General features: G+C 44.5%; 1 protein-coding gene across 4 annotated transcripts; it reads right to left on the bottom strand.

Moving 5' to 3' along the window:
• Nucleotides 1–37: 37 nt before the first annotated feature.
• On the bottom strand, nt 38–25,424 carry BEST2 (bestrophin 2). 4 transcript variants are annotated; one of them, XM_083717975.1, is made up of 10 exons: nt 24,711–25,424; nt 8,784–8,965; nt 7,569–7,663; nt 6,338–6,571; nt 5,272–5,426; nt 3,695–3,772; nt 2,651–2,803; nt 2,308–2,388; nt 1,590–1,744; nt 38–1,206 (listed from the first exon to the last, which is right to left on the bottom strand). In XM_083717975.1, exons 2-10 carry the CDS (start codon nt 8,933–8,935, stop codon nt 594–596), a joined length of 1,716 nt encoding a protein of 571 aa, XP_083574101.1. In that variant the 5' UTR covers nt 8,936–8,965; nt 24,711–25,424; the 3' UTR covers nt 38–593. The 4 variants fall into 4 exon arrangements, with proteins under 4 accessions (XP_083574101.1, XP_083574100.1, XP_083574098.1 ...); XM_083717974.1 differs by lacking the exon at nt 24,711–25,424 and adding an exon at nt 18,798–19,034; XM_083717972.1 differs by lacking the exon at nt 24,711–25,424 and adding an exon at nt 17,220–17,472.
• Nucleotides 25,425–25,745: the final 321 nt, after the last annotated feature.

The following is a 25,745-nucleotide window of genomic DNA, read 5'->3' as shown; positions in this document are numbered from 1 at the left end:
ATATACATTGGAGGTTTAAAGGGCAGGCCACAAAACATTACTCTAAACAAAATACCATTTAATACAATACTATAAAAGCATGAATTTTAAACATAGTAGATCCACACTGAGGCATTTGGGTAGTAAGCGCAGAAGTGATTACCTCCTTTCATGTTCACCATCTGACGATTACAGAAAGGAATGAGATGCAATAACCAGCTGCAGCTTTGGGTAAATATAGGACAGAATAGTACCTTCAGAAGTAGCTCAGTGTCCATGATTGCCCCTGCACGTTCAGTTAGGGGTTGCAGATCCAAGTCAAGAACACGGGGGGAAAGGGGAGGTGGGCGGGAAAGGGGAGGTGGGCGGGGGGGGGACAGAAATAGAGGCCTGATTAACAGAATCCTCCTGACTCCTTATGAAGTGGCCCAACATTACAATGTGTCATTAAAAACCAGGTGTCTAGCAGGGGCCACCAATTCAAATTCCCCTTTAGCAGCTGCAAGGACTATCAGTTTTCACTGATTTCCTGTCCTGAGGCCTAAGATTGAACCGTGCCACGGGCCACCCTTCGTAATGGCTCCACTCAACCCTGTGGAGGCTGAAGTAATAGCTTATGCCACATTCTCCTCCTCAATAGGGCTCTGGAGCCAGTGGGGGTAATTGGCTGGCGGAAGACCCTTGCTGGAGGCCTCCTTTGAGCTGTGAAAGAAGGGGGCATCTGAAGAGCCGTGGTCTAGGAGAGGCTGAGACGAGTCGGTATCTGTTGCTGCAGGGATAGACATGTCCACAAGGGGCACTGGATCCTGGGGGTTGGCCACAGCACTATCATGGCCTAGCGAGGTCTGAGCTGGGCCACTGGGCTCGCCGGCGGGATCCTCAGAGAGGTCCTTGTGTGTCTCCGTGCCCAGGCCAGTGGCATCAGGCCCAAGGTCTCCCTCCCCCTCAGAGCTGAAGTGAATGCTGTTGATGGGCACAGACTGCCCAGGAGGCCCACAGGTACAGTCTGTGGTCTGTGTATCCTGACAGAGGCAGCTGTAGGTAGTGGATGCTTCGGAAACACAGCTGTTCTTGCGCCTCAGCAGAGACAGCCGACGTCCAAAGCCGCCAGGCGCGGGGGCTGTGGATAGCAGGCGGTTCAAGAGGTGTGCAGGGACATGGCGGCTGTGTTCATAGCCCTCTGCGATGTCCTCTAGGGGCTGGAACTGCATGTCTTCCTTGGCTAGGCTGGAAATCGAGGAGGGGAGTAGTTAAAGGGAGTAGCTTCACACCGCAAGTTGCAAAAGAGCTTGCTTTTTGGTGCAGGGATCTTCCTTATTGCCCTCAGACACCACACTAGCGCTCTGGAATGAGAGGGGATATCTATGGCGTAGTATAAATGGGGATCTGAATTTGTGCAACCAGCAGGGGCTCCATGTGCACTGGAAGAAGAGCCCTCGCCCTACCCCAAATGAGCAGGGAGGAATGGCCAAAAGGAGAAAGCAAGCTCCAGTTTCACAGACTGAAAACTGCTCCCACCGACGAAATCCCTCCTTCTCTCCCCAACCCTCTACCCAACCAGGACCACCGTCATTCCCTTTCCTTGCCACAGAATGAGAAGTTTGGCTTACGTCATGTCAAAAGTGGAACCCTGGAACGATGGCTGTTGCAAGAGGAAAACGGTGGCTGCGGTATACGGGGCGCGGGGGTTGGAGGCATCCCAGTACCGATCCTTCTCCAGAAGAGGCAGGTCCCCATACATCTCGTCCACTGCCATCATGGAGACCTGCAAAGGAAGGGAGTCACCACCAAAGTAAGTGAATACTAGCCTAGGTGTATGCATGCTTGTTGTTTAGTCGTTTAGTTGTGTTCGACTCTTCGTGACCCCATGAACCAGAGCACGCCAAGCACTCCTGTCTTCCACTGCCTCCCGCAGTTTTGTCAAACTCATGCTGGTAGCTTCGAGAACACTGTCCAACCATCTCGTCCTCTGTCGTCCCCTTTTCCTTGTGCCCTCAATCTTTCTCCTCCAGCACCAATATGGAAATCTGACATTTAGGGCCTAGTTTTAGATTTCCAACAGGAAGGTAATCCTTCACATGACTGGGAGTTCAATGAGGGCAAGGGAATGTTTAACCAATAATAAAAAATATTGTTCCAACATCTGAATCCACGAGGAAGGCAGAATGCCCACGTACTAGGTGTCTAAATGCTGATTTGCTATTCAATTCCCACTGTTAACTACAAAAGCAATAATCAGGTGCTGCTAAGTCGCCCAAGTCTGGAAGCAACCTTGATCTGTTTTACAAGTGTTGCTTTATTCAGCAGAAAAGGGGAGGGCAGAGTTACCTGGAAATTCCTGTCAATCAGCAGGTTGGTTTCAAAGTCGTCATCGTCCTCCCCAAAAGGGTTGATGAGCTGCTCAGCCACCTGTAGGGTATTTAGAGGCACAGTAAAAAGAGAGGCATACATGTGCCCAGCCTCCTTAGTTGTTGCCATCAATATGGTAACAGACATGGCAAAGGTGTGCAGTATTAAACATTCCCTTTTCCTTCCTTCCAGACACTTGTTAAATCACCCAGCAGCTGATTCATGGACCATCCCTCTGCCCCTGATTCATTTTCTAATCTGTAGGAAGGTGTCCCATAATGACTGTCCTTACACATCTTAAACTACCTCCTGTCTGCCATACCTTTAGCCACCCAACATAGAAGAAGAATTGCAGCAGGGTAAAAACAGGGACCCACAGATCCAGGTCATGTCCTTTGTAGCCCTGGCCTGGGTCAAGGAACTGCCGCCCAATCAGACAAGAAACGAAGAAGCTGTACACAGCAATGGTAACCACCTGTCAGAGCAGAGCAAGAAAAAGCAGGTAGAGAGGCTGGAGGGGGGTGAGTTGCAGAATTTAGGAGCCCTGTTTTTAGACCTAGTTCAATCTTATGGGCTGTTTACTGAGGACCAAACAATTCATCTGTGATTTAATCCCTAATAATTTATCCTCTGTACATGGAATCAGAGATGCTAAGCAGCAGTAATATAAGAGGTTCAACCTTGTCCTAATGTATGTTTGTATTAAATAGGGTAGAGTTTCTAATTTTCAGCAGCTTTTCATTCTTGAATAGATAGGAATGAGTTAAGATCCTTCACACAATACTCAGTTTACTAGTGTGAATTAGTACCACTACTTCCCATATAAACATACTGAAGGAGAAGAAACATGTTATTCCTCTTTAATCATCCTAAATGTGACTATAGAAAGGCATTTAGTGTGTGCCAAAGCCAGATAACTGGGTTTTTGTTTTTGTTTTAATGATCCTGAGTACATTCCTTGAAATAGTGATTGTAGGCACACAACTAGAGGCTGCTCTGGATGAATCTAGCATGAGATCCTCAAAATGTGCTTTAGAATAGGTAAACCTCAGCTGTTCTCATATAACATTAGGATCTGTGCATTGCTGCTCTACATATAAGGCTTGTTCCATGGTGTGATGAAGTTTCTGGGGTGGGGCTGGGCTAACTGCTGGGCTAGACATGCCATGTTGGGCTGTGTTAAACTTAGCTGGGATGAAAATTCCCTGATACAGTATATGATGTGCTTGTTCAGTGGCTTCAGTGCTTTTGACTCTATGCATGCCTTTGGGTGAAATAACTATCAACGTTTGGAAGCGGGTGGTTCATCATATGAGCCCAAATGGATGTAGTTGGGCTTTCTGACTGCTTTGGGTCCTTAACTCACCTGAGTGTAGACTAGTGGTACACTGATCCAGTCATAGTGGTAGAGCATGCTGCAGTTTCCGCGGAAAAGGTTCAGTTCCTGAAAGAAGAAAACAGCCATCTCTAAGGGCTAAGCACTGAAACTTCTGCCTAACTAGAACTTTTCAGTCCATCTTCAGACCTGGTTTCAGCTCAGAAACAGCTTTGGTTGTCCTGATGGATGATCTATGCTGGGAGAAGCACAGAAGGAATACGACCCTGCTAATTTCTCCTGGACCTTTTATACCATTGACTATGGTGGTATCCTTCTGAATAGGTTATCAGGGTTGGGGACTGGAAGTATGATGTCCCAGTGGTTCCATTCCTACTTGGAAGGTCACTTCCAGAAGGTGATCCTGGGAGACCCCATGGCATTTATGTTGTAAGGTCCCCAAGAATTCCACCTTGTATACCATGCATTTCACCATCTGTATCTATTGGGAGAGGTCATATGAAGATTATGGGTGGGGTGTCATCAATATGCAGATGACACCCAACTCTAGTCTAATTTTCACCTGAGTCACATGAAGCAGTGAAAGTGCTGAACTGGTGTCTTGAATTGGTAATGGGCTGAGTGAAGGCCAATAAACTGAAATTTAGGCTGCAGTCACAAGAGAGTTTATTATGCAATTGGTACTGCTCATGCACATATGTTTTTCACTGGGTCCACAAGATGTCCACTATTATCAAAATGCAAGCCCATCCTTTTTTTATTATTATTTAATCTGGATTTTCTCTTCAGACTATAATAACCAATTATATATCCACAATCACCCCTGGTGAGAAAACTCATTAATTTTTGGGGTGGGGTGTGGCATAGTTTGTCACATGAGTTTTTTCCTGGCAGCAGAAATGACATGTGTGTGCTTATTTCCAGTTGCCACATGATGAAGGCATATTCCAAATTCAGCAACGGTAGCTGTTCTCAAGATCTCCACCCAGTACATATGAGGGATTACCTTGGAAACTAATCACAGTACACGTACCAAGCTTCTTTTAAATATATAAACACACATATGCAACACCTGCTATATCTTGCGTAAGTTTTATAAATTAAAGTAAATATTACTCTTGCACAATAGCCTAGTATTAAACATTAGAACAAAATGATTCAATATTGCCACATACACAATACAAGCCTCCATTTTGCCTGTTGCAAAACATGAGAGCTAAAACTGGTAATGTTTGCTCTTGAACACTTCTGGGATTTTTTTTCTTTTTTAGGTGACTGAGCTCACCAGTATAGAAATCCATTTGTAAATTTTAATAAAACAATTAGAGGAGCCAGGCTTTACAGGAAGGGGTTAGATTTTTATGTAAGCTAACAGGGAGCATGGGTCACAAAAGAAACCTTGCACTAAAGGATCTTGTTCTGGAGGTACGCCTATCATCATCAAATTTATAACCCACCCTTGACTCGCAGGTGAACAGCTTAAAATTAAAAACAGTTAAATCATATTATGATCGCAGGAATAGGGTGGGCCCTGAAAACACACGTCTCAGGTGTCAAAGAATAACTATTATATCTATAGTCTGGGGGACAAGGATTTACCACCTCACCTCCATGAGTAACTTGAGAGCACAGTTATCACGTATGCGGCCTTCTTTGCGTGCCTGTGCAGCTAAGTTGGTAAACCAGACACAGGGGACCCAGTATCTGTTGTAGGAAGTGTTCAGGTTCTCGTATTTCTTGCGCTCCTCACGAGTCATGAACCCTGTTAGATGCAACAGAGGTTATGCAGCCAATAGTACTCTATTTAGAAGGTCCAGAGTGCAATCTTACACTGAAGAACTGCACTCTGAAAGGCTATAGGCTTTTGAAGAAGCCTTGAAGAAGGACACAAGATATGTAGTAAAACTCACACTAAATGCAATATGCTCTGCTTACAGGCGGTCCACTTTATAAGCTGCATAATTGTGGCATTCCGAAATAACATATTCTAGATTAAAAGTTATGCCTATCATTGCTTTTAAAAAAAAACTTTAAAATTTCCTAATTTCATTCTAACAAATGGGCAAGGGCAGGGGGACACCTACCTCTTGCAGGCTTTCCCACAGTCCTCTCATCCTTATAAGCTTTATAAGCTTAGTGCAGAGGCTTTCAACCTTTTGAGTCCATGAGTCCCTTGACCAACAACATTCATTCTGTGGGGCTCAGGAGCCTAGTTATGTCACCTTGCCCTTGCTTGAGAGCTGGCAGTCTCTCATCCTTTTTCAAACACCTTCCCATGTGGAATGTTCCCTCAGCCTCCTCTCCCCTCTCTCCTTGGGAGTCCTCTGGGCAGCTGCTGCTGCCGTCCCTGGTCTCTGAGCTGCCCCCTCTGCCCCAAAGAGAGGTGCCTCCTCCCACTGCCCCACAGGGTCCTGGAGAGCACCCCCTGGCCAGCCCCAGAGGCATCATTCATCTGAGGAGCTTGTAGCCAGGGCTTCTGCAATAAACAGCTGTGCAAACCTTTGAGAGGCAGAAACGCAATAGGGCACCAGAAGAGGGAGGGAAGGAAAGAAGGAGGGAGGCCAGTGTTGCCCATGGCACCCCAACCATCATTCAAGGCACCCCAGGGTGCCACGGCACACTGGTTGAAAACCACTGGCTTAGTGGGAAATATGGTCTCCCTTCTGCACTCACCTGCCTCCACCACATGGTCTATAGTGGGGAAACGCTTGAACACAGCGATGCTGACTGAGCGAAGAATCAAGACAGCAGAAAGGCTGCAGTACCGCATGAGAGTTCGCCGGTAAAGGCGCCCCTTCTCGTCAGTGCCGTGCACATTCCCAGAGATGGCACACATCAGGCGGTCTGGCATAGGCATGCAGGTGTACTGACTCCACCAGCGGTTCACCACCAATGTCACATAGAACCCTAAATGAACCCAGGAGATGGGGAGGGGTTGCATTAGAATTCTGTCCCATGGCATGTTGCTAAGTCAGGCAGCCTCACTCTGAGATAAAACAGGAATGCTTCACTTGAACCAGGACTGAGAACACAAATTATGAAAGACAGAGCTCGGTTCTGGCAACATTAGACAGTAAGTGCAAGAGAAACTGGCCACAAAACATTGCAGCATGGAATACCTCTGTTCAGCTTTCCAGTCCCTCCATTCTATTCTCCCCACTGATTTTCGTATATCCCCACCCAAACAAATACCCCACAACAGGCAGACAGCATTCCATGCCCACTGTGTCGTTTTTTGAATCCCCCTCAGCATTCAATACCCACTGGGCATGCTCAGTCTTCACTGGGCCATTTTAGGATGTCCCCTCCTCCAAGGTTTCCATTCTGTACTTCAGCATGCCTGCTTGATACCTCCCCTATTCTGTGTATGGGTGGTGCCATTTTGGCTACATATAAGGACTATTGCTCCGAGAAGGGAGTTTGCTTGCTGCCAGTACACATGACATTACCCTGAGCATGTGCAGAGTTCCTTTCTCTCATTGCCAATATGTTCAGGATCAAGGGCATGGAGTGTTCCGGGCTGCTCTTCCTGGCTTTCAGAGAGCTCTGAGCTCCACCAGACCTAATTGTGGAAGTTAGCTGCCGAGTATAACATGCACAAGTCACCCATACTCTACCCAGTTTCCAGATGAAGTAATTAAAGCCCATAATACCCTATTATCACCATACTCTTACTTTGATAGACTGGGGGGGAGGGGGAGTCACACCCAAGTCTAAACCAGAAGCATATCTATTGCTGAGCCTGTATTATAGTCTGACACCCTTGCAGTACGCAAAGGGCAAGCAGTAAATTGGACTAGGCATGGATGAAGGTTGTGCCCTGGAAGCCAAGGTTGGGATGGGCACATGGATAAGGAAAGAGCATTGCTCCTTTAGGAAAGGAGCTGGCGTTCAAGCATCTCACCCAGGACAAAGGAGACAGGGATGAGATTGGCATAGTTGTCACAGTAAATCACCACCTTTTCGAAGTCCCTTTTCTGAGTCTCACTTAAGACGAAGCTAGAGGTGGGAATAAGAATGAGAGAAGGATTAAGAAGGATGCATATTTCCCAAGGGGGTTGGCAACACATTTGCTGAGAGCCACCTGCTTGCACTCTTGTAAGGGGACAATCTAAATGCATTCTGAAGGGCAAGTGAGGGCTGTTTTTAAAATGTTATGATTGGACAGGACATACAGTAAATCCTGGGGCAACTTTATACATCAGACCAGCCTTCGCCAACCTGGTTGTCTCCAAAACATTTGGAGTCTGCAACTTCCATCAGCTCCAGCTGGTCTCAGACATATGGGGGACAACCGAGTTGGCAAAGACTGCACCAGAGTGCTAGAATCACACAACTGCTGGGAGCTGAGGACTTCTGTATCATACATAATATATGCAACGAGCTAGGCTGACTCACATAAAGGGGTGGTTGTATATCACACACACACACACACACACACACACTTCTGCTATAAGTGAGTGGTGTGTGTGATAAGGTGACTGCCCAAACTGCGAGCTGAATTGATGCCACTCCAGATTTGCTGCTCACAGGAGGTCCTCTCTAGTCGTCAGCAGGATAGCAAAGTGCCCAAAACAAAGCAAGGGTTTCAAAAGTAGCAAATCAGTCACCCTGATCTGGGGTTGAGAAGTGGAGAAGTGCAATTTGAACTTGGAGAGGAGGAAGTGTGCAGCCAGCAGAACCCAGAAAGAGTGGGTTCTACAGCATAATTACAGTTGTGAAAGGGGGTGAGGCTGGGCAATGCCATATTTATATATATCCTGCCCATCCCACTCCAGTGTGTTAAGTTTCAACTTTGGCTGGTTAGACCAAGTTTGTTACAAGGGCTGTGCAAAATTTAAAAAACCCCCAAAACAGGTTGCCAATCAAAATGCCAAACACTGTCCTCCATCCCGCCAAATAAAGGCATGCTCCTGAACAAACAATTATTCTATGAGGTTTCTAATTTAAAGACACCGCTAAGGGAAAACAATGCCTTGTCTTAGAAAATTAGTGAATTTCTAGAGAGTGGATCCAAGTGGTAACTATTTGAAGAGCCCTGAATTTTGGTGGCGCGTGCTTGACACACCAAAGGTCATTTAGGGTAGATATGAGACTGTTCTTCCACGTTCCCACTTACCGATATGTAACACTAAGTCCCAGGTACGAAAGAGAGAAGACCAAGAACTCCTTGTAGAGCAGCTTGTAGATGCTTCCACGCCAGAGGGTCAGTAGTTTGTAGAAGCCACCGAAGCGAGCGTTGGCCACGCGGGCTGTGTATGTGACAGTCATGGTGCAGCCAGGCAGAGAGACACAGTGGGTCTGCAGTGTGGGGAGGTGCAGAATTAGAGTTTCAATCATTTCAAATATCTACATCAGCAGCACCGTCTCTGGCTGCGAACACACCATATATTTAAAGCAATACCCCGCCCCCAAGAATCCTGGAAACCATAGTTTGATAAGGATGCCAAGAATTGTAGCTCTGTGGGTGATAAGCTACAGTTCCCAGGATTCTGGGGGGGATGGCATGTGCTTTAAATGCAGTGTACATAATGTAGCCTCACAGCTTGCCTTGTAGAAAGCTTATGGGTGCTTCAACAACCCCAGGAGTGAGATCATGCATGAACTCCCTCTTCATCCAGCACTCCTTCCCACAGATAAGGGGGTCATCTATCTTGTATGTTCTTCACAAAAGGTAGCGGTGCAGTTAGGTAATCTTAGACTTTGGACTTAATGTTCTTGTGTGTGTGCATGGGGCTTTTAGATGACAATGTGTACTACTTGATTTACTTCAAAACGTGGTAAACTGGACGTGCTGCACTAGGGCAGGGGGAGCTCCCCTTCATTCTGCTGCGTGAAGCTCTAGATATCCACCTCAAAGTGCTGCCTTGACAGCACTACTGACAGAAGGGAACTCTTGTCTCCTGTGGATTCTCTCTCTCTCTCTCTCTCTCTCTCTCTCTCTCTCTCTCTCTCTCTCTCTCTCTCTGAGTGTGTGTAGAAAGCTTCTATTCCATGGTTGGGTGACCGTGGCAGGAATCAGGTGCTGCCTCAAAATTTGCAAAAAAAACACCATACTGCATGTAGCATACCTAGCCTCTAAACCAGGCATAGGCAAACTCAGCCCTCCAGATTTTTTGTGACTACAACTCCCACCACCCCTGATCACTGGTCCTGTTAGCTAGGGATGATGAGAGTTGTAGTCCCAAAACATCTGGAGGGCTGAGTTTGCCTATGCCTGATATCAACTGACTCTCAAACATTTTGTATTATTCCAGCCCTCCTGCACAACAGTGTAAGTACTGGAATGACCTCCGTTTTAGAGTTTGAGAACTTTCACAGTCAAAATATAACTGTAATTGCTGTAGTGCGTTGTTACAACACTAAACATTCCCTTCAAAGAGCAGATTACCAAGTTACAAAGTAAGTAGTTATTATATTAAACATTATTATATTGAACATCCCAAGATCCATATTAGCCAACTGATATGCCACAACATAGTGGCCAGCCTTTGAGTTCTCTGGCTAAATGGTAAAGTTTGCACAATGTTCTGTGACATTTTGGTTCGCCTAAGAAAACTATTGCCCTAACATAGATTTTTAATTTCTTTCTTATGAGTCAACAAAGCTACCTTCACTTTTTGTGGGACTTTGAGAATACTGAAACTTTAGGAGTGTTTGATGAAATGTTTCCCACACTCCTGGTTGTATGATTAGGACTTGGCTGAATGAACGGAAAGCAGTACAGCTATACACACAAAAAGTGTATAACTGTGGAGTCTTCCATAACAGACCCTTGTTTTGACTGTGGGGACCCTGCCAATTTTTCAGCTACTGCTTCAGATCAGAGGGATCAAGTGTGCAGCTAGCTGGTAGTGGGTCAGCATGCTTCTAAGAAATCCTCTAAATTGATTTAAGTATCTTGCATGGCTTATTGTAGTATGAGTTTTTGCCAATAACAGTGTTACATCTCATAAAATAAGCTGCAGTCAAGCAAATCTTATGCAAAAGCTTTGAGTCGTAGTATCTCTCAAAGGCGTTTGCTGTAGTTTCCACAGATATAAGGAAAGGGCTGTTGTTCAGTGACAGAGCATGTGTGGAAGATCCCAGATTCAATCCCGGGTATCTTCATGTAAGGCTGGGAAAGACTGCTGGTTGGAAACATTGGGGAGTCATTCCCCAGTCAATAGTGTAGACACTATTAAGCTAGATGGGCCAATGGGTTTGACTCAGTACAGTGGTACCTCGGGTTAAGTATTTACCATATTTTTTTGCTCTATAAGACGCACCAGACCACAAGATGCACCTAGTTTTTGGAGGAGGAAAACAAGAAAAAAAATATTCTGAATCTCAGAAGCCAGAACAGCAAGAGGGATTGCTGCGCAGCGAAAGCAGCGATCCCTCTTGCTGTTCTGGCTTCTGGGATAGCTGCGCAGCCTGCATTCGCTCCATAAGACACACACACACACCCCCTTACTTTTTAGGAGGGAAAAAGTGAGTCTTATAGAGCAAAAAACACGGTAATTCGTTCTGGAAGTCCGTTCTTAACCTGAAACTGTTCTTAACCTGAAGCACCACTTTAGCCAATGGGGCCTCCCGCTGCTGCCCCACCACCGGAGCACGATTTCTGTTCTCATCCTGAAGCAAAGTTCTTAACCCGAGGTACTATTTCTGGTTAGCGGAGTCTGTAACCTGAAGCGTAGGCAACCTGAAGCTTATGTAACCTGAGGTACCACTGTATAAGGAAACTTCATATGTTCCTAACTACCAACCCATTTTGAATGGTAACTGAGACTTCGGAAGAATGTTATTGTTGTGACATGTTATTGTTTTTTTTTGGGGGGGGGGTAGTTTGTATGCCTGAATCCCTTCTAATTCTTGAATCCAACAAGGATCTAAATGCTGGAATAGCCGGACAAGTTTATGGGTAATGGCCCTTGGTAATGGGTCCTAAAGGGACACGGGTGGCACTGTGGTCTAAACCACAGAGCCTAGGACTTGCTGATCAGAAGGTCAGAGGTTTGAATCCCCGCGACGGGGTGAGCTCCCATTGCTCAGTCCCAGCTCCTGCCAACCTAGCAGTTCGAAAGCACGCCAAAGTGCAAGTAGATAAATAGGTACCGCTCCGGCGGGAAGGTAAACGCCGTTTCCATGCACTGTCTGGTTCACCAGAACCGGCTTAGTCATGCTGGCAACATGCTGTCTGTGGACAAATGCTGGCTCCCTCGGCCTATAGAGCCAGATGAGCGCGCAACCCCAGAGTCATCCGCAACTGGACCTAATGGTCAGGGGTACCTTTACCTTTTTAATGGATCCTAAAGGCAGCAAAGGAAATGGCTCTGTGCCAGATAGAAGATGGATGAGGCCCCCTCCCTTAACTGTTAGTTAGAAAGACAAAAGTCAGAGTTGTGTGTGTGAGCTAGAAGCTAGGAGGAGGAAGCAGACTGGGCAGCTAAGAGACAGAGCCATGCCTGATTTCTGCTGGGATCCAAGGCTGTGGCTATGGGAAAAGCATGACCCTCTTGGGGTATTAATGCTATGAGCTCCTCCATCATAGGCTCAGGTTGTATATATGAGTAAATAAACCATATATCATAAAGACACCAAAGTCTCTGCTATCCCTCATTCCAAGGAAACTGAGCTCTGGGTAAGTGCCTGGAACCCCTGGAATGTTGCACTGCTTGGAGACTGGGGTGGTGGGCAACATTAGATTAGAGGCATTGCCTCTTTGCTTTATTTCCTGGGGAAACTAGTCACTCCTTGGAGATTGCACAACAGTCCACTCGACCATTAAGGGCTTGCCAAAATGTACTTTAATGGAGGCCAACCATTCCCAAACACCCACCCACACCGTAATCCAGTTAGTGGCATATCCTCACCAGGCATGGCCTAGTAACAATTTTTAATCTGGTGCATTCCATTGAGAGATTCTTTGCTGCTGCTTATTTTTCCAAGGTGAATTGAGAAATCAAATCCCCTGCTGTGCAAACTGCAATCAAACTCTCCTGGCTTAACAATGCTAGGCAAGGCCTTTGAAAGAGACCCACTTCCCAGGCTATCTAAATGAGCTCTTTCATTAATGAGTAATGCTGGGAGCCCCTCCCCCCCGTCCAAGATCTAAGGCTGGCTGTGACCACTGACAGAGGTTCGGCTGACAACAAATGCCCAAATATTTTGTTTGACTTTCCGTGCAAGCAGAGCAACTACCAGGGGGAAGAAGAAGAAAAATAAGGAGGGGTGTGTGAAGGAGAATACAGTATAACTATGTGTGGGAGAAAAGTGTCTTCGAGCCAAAACACTACTTTTAGAAGATGAGATGGCCCTTAAGTACTTAGAGCTGGAACTGAGGTAGCACTTCAGCCAACAGGCTTGCTTGTCAAGCAATCATATTGGAGTCCCAAAACTTTCTCAGGAGAAGAGACTCCAGATGATTCTAGGACTCGAATCAGAGTGAAAACAGCATCCTAGTTGCAGGTAAGAGTTCTGTATAGAGCATCAGAGAATGGGAGATCCAAATTGATATGCAATGCACATGTTTTTTAAAAAGTGATCACACATTGTTGTTTAGTTGTGACCCCATGAACCAGAGCATGCCTTGGAAACTCTCACTTTCTTCTCAAAGAGTCTCCTTTTTTATGTCCATGGAGTTTTCTTGGCAAAATACTGGAGTGGTTTGCCAGTTCGTTCTCCAGGTGGATCGCATTTAGTCTAGTCACACATACATAGCTTTAAAAAAAGACCCACAGTTGTGGGAAGTCCTTTTTTTTTTTAAGACATGCTCCTGCTAAGGAACTATTAGCCTTTCTTTGCTTCCCTAAAAGTCTCCTCGCAATGCCAGGAGCAGAGCCTTGACCCTCAATACACCCTAGTAACCATCTTTTAAAAAGTTCAGATTCCCACACCCAGTTTCAACACATTCGGTTTTTTAATAAAAAGTTTACTTTATTAACCTGTTTGCTGTTACATAACATTAAAAGCAACTGTTAAAGGATTACAGCTGTTAATGCCTGGCTTCTGTTACAAAGGTCTGTCCACCTGGGACAAAGTTTATACATGTTCCCATATTGTTACACAAAGAAACACAATTTACTGAACAAAGCCCTGTGGGGTACCTGTGCTAAGTCTGTTATAGCACGAACAACAGGGAGCTATGTGGGAGACTCCAAGATGCTGCAGAACTGATTAAATAATTACTTATTAAATAACAAGTTATAAGGCAGTAATCCTATATACATTTAACAAGCATTTTCTATATAGACATGTTTAGGATTGCACTTTAAATATATGATTGCACATGTATAGAATTGGGTTGCAAATCATCATTTGCACCCCTACCAGTCCAGGGTAGTTTGATAATTAGTTATTCTATGTACTTCCATAATTTTTTTAAAAAATTAAAAGATTACAGTACAGTCTTGATTAAATTATGCCTGCCCATTTATAGGATGGCTTTTATTATTTCATTCATCACAACATCCCAGAGGTGGCTATAAATATTTCATTGTATGACTAGACAGCTGAGGGTGGACAGAGGATGACACTCATGGTTATCTAGCAAGTCCATTGATGAGATAGGATTTTGGACCAGATTTCTGTTTGGTGGACTGCAATGACATAGAAAGCCCACACCTCCAAACAATTCATTGGGGCAAAACACCTCTGGTTTTCTGTCACCTTGATCACATATTAATCTTTAAAGAGGAGAAATCAAGTTCCACTTCTCCTTTCCAGACCTTCATGCAGGCAAACTACACCACAAAGCAGATTTCACTGTAAGCAAAACATTTCTGATTGTCTATTTTCATAGGAAAGAATAGTTAAAGAAGACAGAGTTTTGCAACATCCATGAAACCAAAATTTCACAAGCAGAACAGAAAGTGGATGCAGGAGCAGGGCACAATTTAACCGGTTTTTAACACTAACCTGTGCAAAAGGTTATCAGTTGATTTGGCTTCGCCCTCAGTGAGGGCAATTGCAGGGGAGAAGCAATCCAAAGAGCACAGACTCCCTTAGCAATTCTCCCCAAATTCCACCTGGGAAGCAGCTCTTAGGCAAGGTGAAGAGAAGAGAAGAGAAGGCTGCTCTGACAGCCCCTACAGGTTTCTAAATACCGAAGTGCCTCTGTGCTGACCTTTTACATCTCTCCTAAAGGTAGACTCTTCTTTGATTGCTTGGCATTAGAAGCTGGAGGGAGGGGTGAGATGGGAGGGGTGAGAGGTTGGGCTGGCTGAAGGGTGCTTGCAGTCGCATTCCCTCCTAATTGTCAGGGGAAAGGAAGTAAATGTAACATGCAGCATGGCAACTCAAAGGACCTGAGATAGAACAGTCCGGGAAAGTGACTGAAATAATGTAGAAGCAGAAGAAGTGCGGATGAAAGGTAAAATGTGAAAGGTTGGGAAACAAAAAGGGAAGGTTTGGAAGCCCTTGCAGCATAACCTGTATGTTGTGCCTGCTCAGAAATAAGTCCAAGTGAGTTATATTAAATTTACCGCATTCCCATATAAGCATTATATAGGCATTGCAGCATTAGCAAGAGCATTGGGGCGTCACTCAAGCTTGTGAGAAGAAAAAGGGTTTATTTCAGTAGGGAATTTGTAGAGAGGTGGGCAGAAAGTGTCCTACACAAAAATGAGAGGAGTGTCCTGGAGGAGGGAGCTCTAAAGCCTGACTGCTGCGCTAAGGCCTCCCCAAAAGGCCTTGCCCTATGTTAATCCACCCATCCAACCCCCCCCCCCCCGATGGTGGCAGGATATGGTGCAGCGTCTCTGCTGAGGATCTCACTGGTTGAACAAATTCAAGCGGGTGATGCTTTAAATTCCCTGGTCCAATGACCAGCACTTACCACTCAGCACAGAAACAAACCAAACACAATGCTGTAACCAGGCATGGCCAAACTTAGCCCTCCAGATGTTTTGGGACTACAATTCCCATCATCTCTGACCACTGGTCCTGTTAGCTAGGGATGATGGGAGTTGTAGTCCCAAAACATCTGGAGGGCCAAGTTTGGCCACAGGAACCTAAAGATAAGAGCTCATGTATAGAAAGTGAGGGCTCCTTGTCAGGAGTCTGATTAGTCATCATTTGTTTTTCTAGCCTACCCTCCCCAAGGGCTCAATGCAGGTTACAATTTTAAAATGCACACCATACCAAATATCCAAAACTAATGTGTGCCTTCAAGGCTTGGCTTGGGAACTTCAGCCTAATTATGAGTTTGGTGCATGAATTTGTGATATTCAGGACCTGCTCCCTTCTGTGCAGTTTCTTACTCTGCTAACTCTTGCACCTCTTCAAGAAATCCTGTGCTGAATCCAAATCCTTAAAAACACACACACATTAAAAAGCAAACAAACAGCCCTTCTTCTCTGGAAACCTGATGGAACCACTCTCCTCACTGGGCCTAGTTCTCTTCCAATGTTTGACAAGTCAACACCCACAGGGTTTGCCTTCTGGAACAGGGATGAACCAAGCAAACAGCCTTGATGCAGAAGAAACTAGTTGAGAGGGGAGAGAGAGAGAGAAAGAGAAAGAGAAAGGGAAGGATAACTTTTCTTTCCCCCACCAGTCTCAAACTGAGAAACTGCCAGGGTCTACACACATGAAAGGCTGAGTTCTTTCCTCAGCTCTAAAATGGAGGGTGTGCGTACCTTGTGATTAGAAAGGGATGATCGAGGAAACCACAATTTCCGCCTTCTCCCTGACCAGCTGCTGGATACAGAGCTGCAACCAACCATGCTCCTTGGTGGTAATCAATCCGCCATATTAAATCGTATTTCTACCCAGCTTGTACTGATGACAAACACACCACATACTTGTATAAGGAGCTGGCACCCACCCATGCTGCCCACAAATAGCCCCTTTGAGAAGCAAGATGCCATGGGTGAGAGCCTGGAAAGAGGGACAAAGCAAGAAAAGCATGGCTGCCTACATGAAGCCACACTTTGGACGTGGCTCCCTGTTGCCTAAGTTCTCTGTTGGCAAGAGGGCAGAAGGCCACTGCACACCAGGCTGAGGAGGAGAAGGATGACAGCAAGCCTTTCCCTGAGATTCTAGGGACTAACTAAGGGTAGTTAACATGGTGCCCTCCAGAAGTTGTTCATTTTCATAATCCCTGACCACTGGGATTTGGAGTCTACAACACCTCCAGAACACCACATTAGTTTCCACTGGCCTATATGGAAGTGTAATTCTTAGTATCTGAAATCCTTATTTATTCTCCTCTACCGTTAGTGATAAATCACTGTTATTCCCGTTTTGAAAACAAGGAACTGAAGCACAGAGGGAGTGGTTGTCTTGGTCAGGAGGATGCAAAATTCCCCCACAGGTGAGTTAGAGCTTGCATTTGCAGCAATCTAAAGTGAATTCTCTTTTCCTTGCATCTCACCAACATCAATCCATTACTTTATTGACATGATTGTGACACTCCCAGCTGCACCTCCTATTTGATCAACACCTACCACTTAAGTGCCACAATTCAGCATCCCTATCTATCTAGGCAACAGTAAGCAGCAGCCCAGACCCTTCCTACTACTCTGCAGCCCCCTTGAACCCAATGCAAACCCCAGAGTCAATTCCAAACCTTGCAGAAACTCCTAGAGATGCATCTGCATGCAGCGACTCCTGCTTTCCGTCTGCTGTGAGAACCTATGCTGCTTTAACTGGGTGTACTATAAATTGGGCAGATACCTGCTAGAGCCCAACCCTAGCTGCTAAGTGGATGCAAACTCCAGATAAGTACTCTTTTAAGTGATCAAGCCAGCATGACAACCTTTCATTTTTGAGGCTAGGCACTAGGATTTGACCTTAAAAAAATGCATGCAAGATTCTAAAGATGCTTATAACACGTCCATAGCATGTATTCCTAACCCACAATAAGAAAGAACTGTGCTAGGAGAGAACCAAGAAAAGGAGAACTATCTGGCAAGAATTACAAAGAAAATTAGGAGAGAAGAACAAGGGTAAAATCCACTTATGTTGTTTAGGACATGTTCATGTTACTGGCTTAAAAGGAGCTAGGTCCACCTCTTTTCTGAATTGAGATAAAAGCTGGTTTGCAGGGAGATACATCAAAATGCACTGTTTCCTAAGTAACATCATGATAGATAAAGGATAGATACGGATTGTGACTAATGTGTGTACAATGCTTCACAAACCAATGGTAGGAGCACACTGGATGCAGAGTAAATATGAGTGTGTACACAGCCCAAGACTTGGTGGGTTACACAAGGGGTGGGCAGGCTTCAAGCTTGCAGAATCTACTGGTTTCTCCAGGAACCCTGAAGCCCACCAATCTGGGTGCTTCCAGACTGTCACTTTTTCATGGGAATGATTCATATCCATGCTGGAACTTTAGATTTATGTGTTTAGTGGGTTAAAGGACTCTGTTGCCTTAGTGTAATATATCAACTTTAAAAAGGAATATAACTTATTAAGGTTTGTGATAGTAACAAGAAAATGCATTGGAAAGTGTGGGATGAACAAATGACTAACAGGAAGATAAGCAAATCAGAATGAATGCAAGATAAATGCTCATTATCGTATAACTGTCCTTCCTGACAAACAAATCAGAAGGACTGCTTAGTAAAGCTAGGATGCAGTTTCACCTCTGTCAGCTTGCAAATTGGGATAAATATTCAATAAACAGGTAATATGGAGGGGCACTCAGAGGCAAGTGCAAACTTAATAATCAAGCTCAAAGTGCCTTCAAACAAAAATCCACTCCTGATGTTCCCCCATTCTTACAGGAAACCTAATTTGAAGCACAACAGCTTCTTAATGGTTGCTATTGTTAGACAATTGAGAGTCAGAGAGACTTGCCGAAATCTGCCTTCTGCCCGGCCCTGGCTTAGTTCTGCTAGGCACTCAACTGTACAGGCTTTTCCTGGCAAGTCAGAAGTCATATCAAGAACAATACAGAGTGAGTGAGTGGAGGTAGAAAGTAGTGGGTGGGTTTTTACACAGCACCTGCAGTTACATCCACTAGGACAAGATAAGATTTTGCTTGACATCATCCATTACTAGGCTCCTATACCTTGATCTGTGTAAACTTTGGGGTTAGAGTTCAGCCAGGGTACTACATAAATGATGGCAACATAGGAAACTGCTTTATCCTGAGACAGACCATTGGTCCACCCAGCTCAGTATCATCTACACTTACTGGTGGTAGCTGTCCAGGGTTTCAAACGAGGTTCTCTCCCATCCCTATGTGGAGGTCCCAGGCATCTTCTGCATTCAAGGCAGGTGCTCTACCACTGATTTTTTTCTCAGCCAAAGTTTGCCATCTAAGTCAGCAGTTTTGGCTTTGGGCTGCCTGTTCTAGCTTGTTAGCCCACTCTCCTCCTGGAGCAAAACATTACTTGGAGTCAATCTCAGGTTAAGTGCCAAGGTTTTCCATTTCACAATAAGATGCTCTCTTCTGTCATCACCAGATCTGTTTGAATCCTCACGTGACTTGTCCTTGATGGGCCTGAAACTAGGCAACATCACAACCTATCAACAGTGTGTGTTTGTGTGAACATATGTACAATTATGTGTGTGGAAATGCTTATGGGTGTATGTGCTTCTGTGTTGTGGCGCTGTCTGTTCGGTTACTGAATCTGCATTATCCAGATGGCAGCCCAATACAGATTTCTGTGCTGGAAGGACCATTGTTGAAGCCCAGTTCTGATACTCTCAATGACATGTCCATATTAGCAGTGTGTATATCTGGATAAAGAATGCATTGCCTATTCAGTTATAGCATAGTTTCAGGGTCCAAGACAAATAGGTTTAGAATATGAAACTTTAACACAGATATGGGATATTACAAACCATTTTTTCCTACAAAACACAAATGAAATAACTTACTCTCCTCTCTTGTTCAAATATTTTTCACTCCCTTTGGTAGATTAATGAACTAGTGATCGATTTTAGCCTGCCTTTGATATATTGTGGTGTTTTTTCTACACTTTGTGACTATCTGTAATTGCTTCTTGCTTTGCATTTGTATTAGAACTATTGCTTTACCCCAAACTGCCCCAAGCTACCAGCCTGTGTCCCGTACTTTCAAACTTTTTACAACAGAGGCTAACCTGAGGCCATCCACCTGTTGCTGGCTGTTGAACACTGGCTTCGGCCGATGCGAGTTGGAGTCCAGCAACATTTGGAGAGCCACAGGTTTGTCACTTCTGATTTAAAGTAAACAGTTGGGTGAAATTATTTGGAGCTTTGGACAAAGGTGTCACTGAATGCAGACCACAAAGCTCTGCTGCTTGTTTCCATCAATTAATTCCAGGGATGCAGTGGAAATGATGAGCATATACCTGGGAACAGTTCCAGGATGAATGAGAGGAAAGAAGTGGAAACTTAATCCTGGTATGAACAAGGTAAAGTTGCTTGGGAAGATTGCTTCTTTGGATGGAGGTTTGCAACTGCTTTTAGAGAGGGCTGAAGAATCCGATGCATATTGGAGTACTCCCTGACTCAGTATTATCAGTGGAATTGCAGGCTACAACAGTCACTAGCGCCTTTTAGTAGTTTAGGCAAATTATATACATATACTGTACATACTTCAGCATGTGCAAAATCCCAGTTGCTGAAATACTTATGGGGCCTAGCAGCAACTCTGCATCAGCTACAATGGCCACCCATTTGTACAGTGATACCTCGGTTTAAGAACAGTCCTGTTTACGAATGATTCGGTTTACGAACTCCACAAAACCAGAAGTAGTGTTCCGGTTTGCGAACTTTACCTTGGTCTAAGAACGGAATCTGAATTGTGGAAGGGCACCAGCGGCAAGAGAACTCATTAGGGAAAGCACACATGGGTTTAAGAACGAATTTGGTTTAAGAACGGACTTCAGGAACGGATTAAGTTCATAAACCGAGGTACCACTATATCTCTAAAGTTTTAAGTTATGAAAGTTTAAGACATGGTTACTTGAATGACCACTTACACTCCAATGAACCTGCACCAGCTCAATAATTGCCTTCAAAGTATCACTCTCTGGCTTGGCACTAACTTCAACCAGGTTTCTAGGTAGCAGGATAGGATGGCTGACTGGTGCCTATGCATAAAATTTGCTTTTCTTTCTGTGTTTAACAAAATACCCCAGCTATAAATTATAAGAAAGCTGCTATGTACATTTCATGTTCAAAATTCCAGTCATGACTGCTGGGAGTTACACCACTTTTAAGTGTCCTCAGCAGAATTCCTTCAAGACTTGTGGTCTGTACTTACCATATATTTGTCACTGATTAAATTTCAAAGCAACTGTGGGAAGAAGCCTGGTGGCCTCCAGCTGTTGCTGGACTACAACTCCTACCATCCCTGACCTGGCCTAGCTGGGGCTGACAGGAATTGAGGTTTCAGTAACAGGAGGGCAACAGGCTTCTCACTCTATTTTAAAGGCTACCATGCCAAATGACCAGAAAACATGTTTCAGAGTACAGTAATAAAGGAGTCCCCAAATAATGAACTCAGGCCAATTATTCTGATAATATCTTACATCTTTGCATATTATTTTGAGACAAGGCTTCAAGACCTGCCTGTTTAAAATTTCTGCAGATGGAAGTTAAAGATCCTCACCCGCTGTTTTTACAAGGTGTAGGACACATCACTTGGTGTATCCAAAATCAAATTTTGTTTGAAGAAAGACAACATGAGGGACAGGAGCTACTGATTATATTATACATTTATCATCACACATGTAATCCTAGACTTCTTCCAAATATCTTAGGAGATGGAATTATTCCCATTTCATCGTCAGAACACACACTTTGAGGGAGGTTTGGCAGAGATACAGTGATTTGCCCAAAACCACATGCCCAAGCAGGAATCCAAAACGGAGGTCTTCACAATTCAACCCTGGCTTTTTATGGAAAAGAAACCACTATATTTTTTGTGTGGGTTGTATTGTTCTGCATATTTTTGGGTGGGGGAAGGATGAAGGAAATTAACAATAAATAATGGGAAAGTCTCTCATTTTCCCACAGTGGTGGTGGTGGTGGGGGAAAGTTTGAATGATGCTATCAGTATAGTTACATAACATATATAACCATCTTATTTAACAATTAAAACCACAGTTGACTCCAATTATGAAGATGCTCAAGAATGTTGAGCCTCAGGTTTAGGAGTCAACATGTTTGTTCACCTAAGCCATACACACAGAGACAGAGACAGGCAGGCAGGCAGGCAGGCAGGCAGGCAGGCAGACACACACACACACACACACACACACACACACACACACACACACACTGCAGTGTGGTCATTGACAAATCTGTAGTGTTTTTGCTTGATGGAAGGCAGCATTTTCCTCTCAGAGTACAGCTGTAGCCATGCTGGGATGTTTTGGGTTGCTTGGCTAAGCAGCTGGTGCTAATGAGCTCCCCAACCTCTTGCTGGGGCAGACGCCGAGTTCTAGACAGGACCAAAGGAGCAGCTTACGTAATGCTGCTGCTGCCACCACCACCACCCCGGGCATCCGTCTGAGCTGAACAACACACATATAAAGCCGTTGCACACACCTACAAGACGCTATGTTTCATAATGTGGTTCACATACTAATGGCAGCCAGTTCCGGGAGAGGGTGGGGAAGGAACAGGGCTAAGCTGGCACACAGTACTGAAAGGGGAAAGAAATGAATCTGCAGCCGCTGCCAAACATTGTGGTTACCCAAGAAGGGAGGGAGGGAGGGAGGGAGGCTTACCCCCTGGGCTTTGAGGTTTAAAAACAACCCTTGAAAAAAATTGTCCTTGTTCACCTGCCGATGCATATTATCATTATCTAGCATTTGCCAGATTAAAAATAGGAACAGCTGCTTTTACTTATGCAAGAGAGCAAGAAGATAAAAGCAATTCCAAAGGAATCCACTTCCTTAGTCTCCCATTCCAGAAATACTTTTTTCTACATTTTGGGACCCACACAAATTTGTACATTCTTCAATGTGTCATACAGGAATACTTCTAAGTCCACTTTTATAAAGTTTCAGATCCTGCTGTATAACTAGCAAATTTGTTAGCTTCATAAAAAGGGTTTTTAAAAAAACAACCCAATCAGACAGGTGATTCTGGAGAATATGCAAGGTATGATTTTAACACATTTTGAGAAGATGAAATATAGAGGCAAGGGCAGGGGCGTGGGTGCTACGTATCTAGATTTTGAGCCCTTCTGTTGCCAGAAGCCCAGCACTTTTTTCCAGTGTTGGGGTAGAATGTTTCATCCCTAGGCTCTACCCTTTTGGGGGAGGGGGGATATTTCTGGTCTCAGTATGGCTCACTGCTTTAAAGTGAGCTTGAGAACCAGGAGCTTTTAAAAGCCAGCTCCCTATCCTGATGTGGAAACTAGAAGGCTACAGAAAAGGAGTATCAGCCTCAAGACTTCAAGCAGGAAAGTTCCATCTGTAAGCATTCTATAGAACAGAGAGGCCAATAAATCTTATCCCACAGATGCTACAGTGGCTGGTGCTAGTTTATCTACATTTTCACCCAGACTGAAATTTAAATACTCCAGCCTCCTGGAAGTTTTATGGGGAAGGGCTGTAGCGCAGTGGAGGAGCATCTGCTTTGCACACAGAAGGTCTCAGATTCGGCACCTCCAGATAGGACTGGAAAAGATTCACAGCCTAAAAATCCTGGAGAGCTGCTGTCATTCAGTGTGGACAATACTAAGCTCAAGATTGACCAAAGGTATAAGGCAGCTCCCTGGATTCACTGACGCCTCCAAGCCTTTCTCCAGCACCTATTTCAACAGTGTAGGGAAGTGGAATACTTAGTAGTTTATGGAAAAAAAACAAGGCTTTCTAAACATCTGGACTTCCCAGTTAGATCCAAAGCAGGAAAGCAAACAAAAGGTATATCTCAGTGACATCCACTTTTTAACTTAATACCACACTCTAGAACAAGGACTTGCATCCCACTCCTGCTCAGCTCCTGTCCTTGGCTGGGGCTCCCAGTGAGATCCTGTTGGCAGAAGCAAAAGCTGGCTGGCTGTCATTTTAAAATCTATTACTGGTGTCCTTGCTATAAATGATGATCCCATTTCAGTCCTCTGGCAAGAATGGGGCAGGAGCAAAAAAGGGCAGGTCTGTATCCCGCATCAAGTTGTTAATGGTTATTGGGACATTAGTAAACGAAAGTCAGTTAGCCAGGATGTTATGAAAACACAAGTCAACTGAATTACCTCATGCTTGAAATGTTTACATTACTAAAACATTTGAGAAACGTTTCTACTTTGGATAGGATGTATGATTTATGGAAGACTGGCTAGAGTATCCTGCCCCAGAGACATACTAGCTTGCAATCCAAAATAGCATGCCTTTAATATCCAATATCAAGCTACTCCTCCTTTTGTAGTTTTCTGCCTCATTGTTGGACAGTGTTCTCGAAGCTACTAACATGAGTTTGACCAAACTGCGGGAGGCAGTGGAAGACAGGAGTGCCTGGCGTGCTCTGGTTCATGGGGTCACGAAGTGTCAGACACGACTAAACGGCTAAACAGCAAACAACAAAAAATCATGACAGCATTGGGTGACATTGTAGGTTCCCACCTCCCTATTCTGTCTTAAATTCAGGAAAAATATAGCCCTGAAATGTCAAACATAAGAAGACTCTAACAGTCCAGCTCCTCTGCCAAACTCTGGCCAGCTACCTTTCAAGGTATGGAAACCTGAGAGTTTATGTACATCGTCTGCCCGCTCACTTTAACATCCTACTGTTTTAAGAATGTGCAGTTGTGGAAGGGTCCATATACCTTCTTGGAGACACAACTTCACATTAGTTCTTAGTATATACATGGAGGAAAACATGTAAACTCTCTCTTGGTAGAACAGTAAACTAGACACACTTGTGCTAATATGCAATTGACATTATAGCCAACATATTCCACCAAGGAAGCTGCCTTGAACCAGGTCAGACTATTTGCTCACCTAGCCAAATATTGCCCACTCTGACTCTCCAGGGTCTTTAGGCAAGAAGTCTTTCCCATTATCAGCTGCCTGATCCTTCTAAATGGGCATGCCAGGTTTAACTAGGGACCTTATGCAAGCAAGCTAATCATGCAGTCTACCTCTGAGCTATGGTACAACCCTACTATTCAAAGTTTTATTTCCCAGAAGATTAAAGTTGTTTCCACTCAACAGGCAAAGTTCTGTACTCGGTAAATTACATGCTTCTAGGATCCCACCTTCATACAAACTGTTAATCTCTCCAGACTGCATGTGATGCAGCCCTCAAATACTGTGCAGAATTGCGAATTCATTCATGCCTTGGTTTACAGTAGGACTGAAAGACTTGCAAGGATTTCGGCGGTGTTTTTGACATGCTCTTCCAGCTGTTCTGTCTGCACAAGCATTGCAGTTTGCCAGATGGAAGTCTCCTCTCTGCCCCCCATGGGCTGTTCTGTGGGTTATGCCAACCCTCCTCCCAATAGCCAATTGCGGGGGGCACGAGGGGGGAGCAAAGGAAGCCCTGTGGCACAATCTGAAGTGCAGGGCTGTTCTGACTGGGCTGGTTAGGCAGATCCTGCCATCCAGAGAGACCTTGGGTTTATTCAGTAACCGTAACTCTCATTCTACAAGCTACTTTTTTCATGTATTAGCTATGCAACAAGCATTTGTTCCACAACTCCTACAATTACAAAGCTGAGACACTGTCAATGAAAAGTGCTTCTATGCTTATCCCTCCCACAGGCAAAGAAATAAAGGCAGAGAGAACCAGATGCTGCTGCTGAGGTTCTGTGGGAAAACTGGGACTCTCTCTAGACCTTCCAATTTCACTGTCATACCCTGATTAATAAAAAAGGGAGCCAGAAAATGAATAATAGGCCTAATTAAAATAGGTATCCTTTTTATAATACTGGTTTACACACTTTTAATGTTGGATTTTTGTATACTGCTTAGAGATTTTTTAAATATTTAATTGGTTTAGAAATGCTTTTACATAAATTAAAACAAAGTATCTTTAAACACCTGCACCAGTTTCCTAATTCCCTGGCATTTTGAAAACCACACATAATACAAAGTCAGTGCAGCACAGTCGATGTACCCACATATGCCATTTCCCACGAAAAACTTAGAGTACCAAAGAATTCAGCTGCCTCTACTTGTTGTGATTTTTTTAAGATTCC

This window comes from Podarcis gaigeae, assembly GCF_964106915.1.
Source record: "Podarcis gaigeae genome assembly, chromosome: 2".
In the NCBI taxonomy this organism is placed as follows: Eukaryota; Metazoa; Chordata; class Lepidosauria; order Squamata; family Lacertidae; genus Podarcis; species Podarcis gaigeae.
The sequence above is the reverse complement of the archived record's forward strand: the minus strand, read 5'-3'. Positions and strand labels throughout refer to the sequence as shown.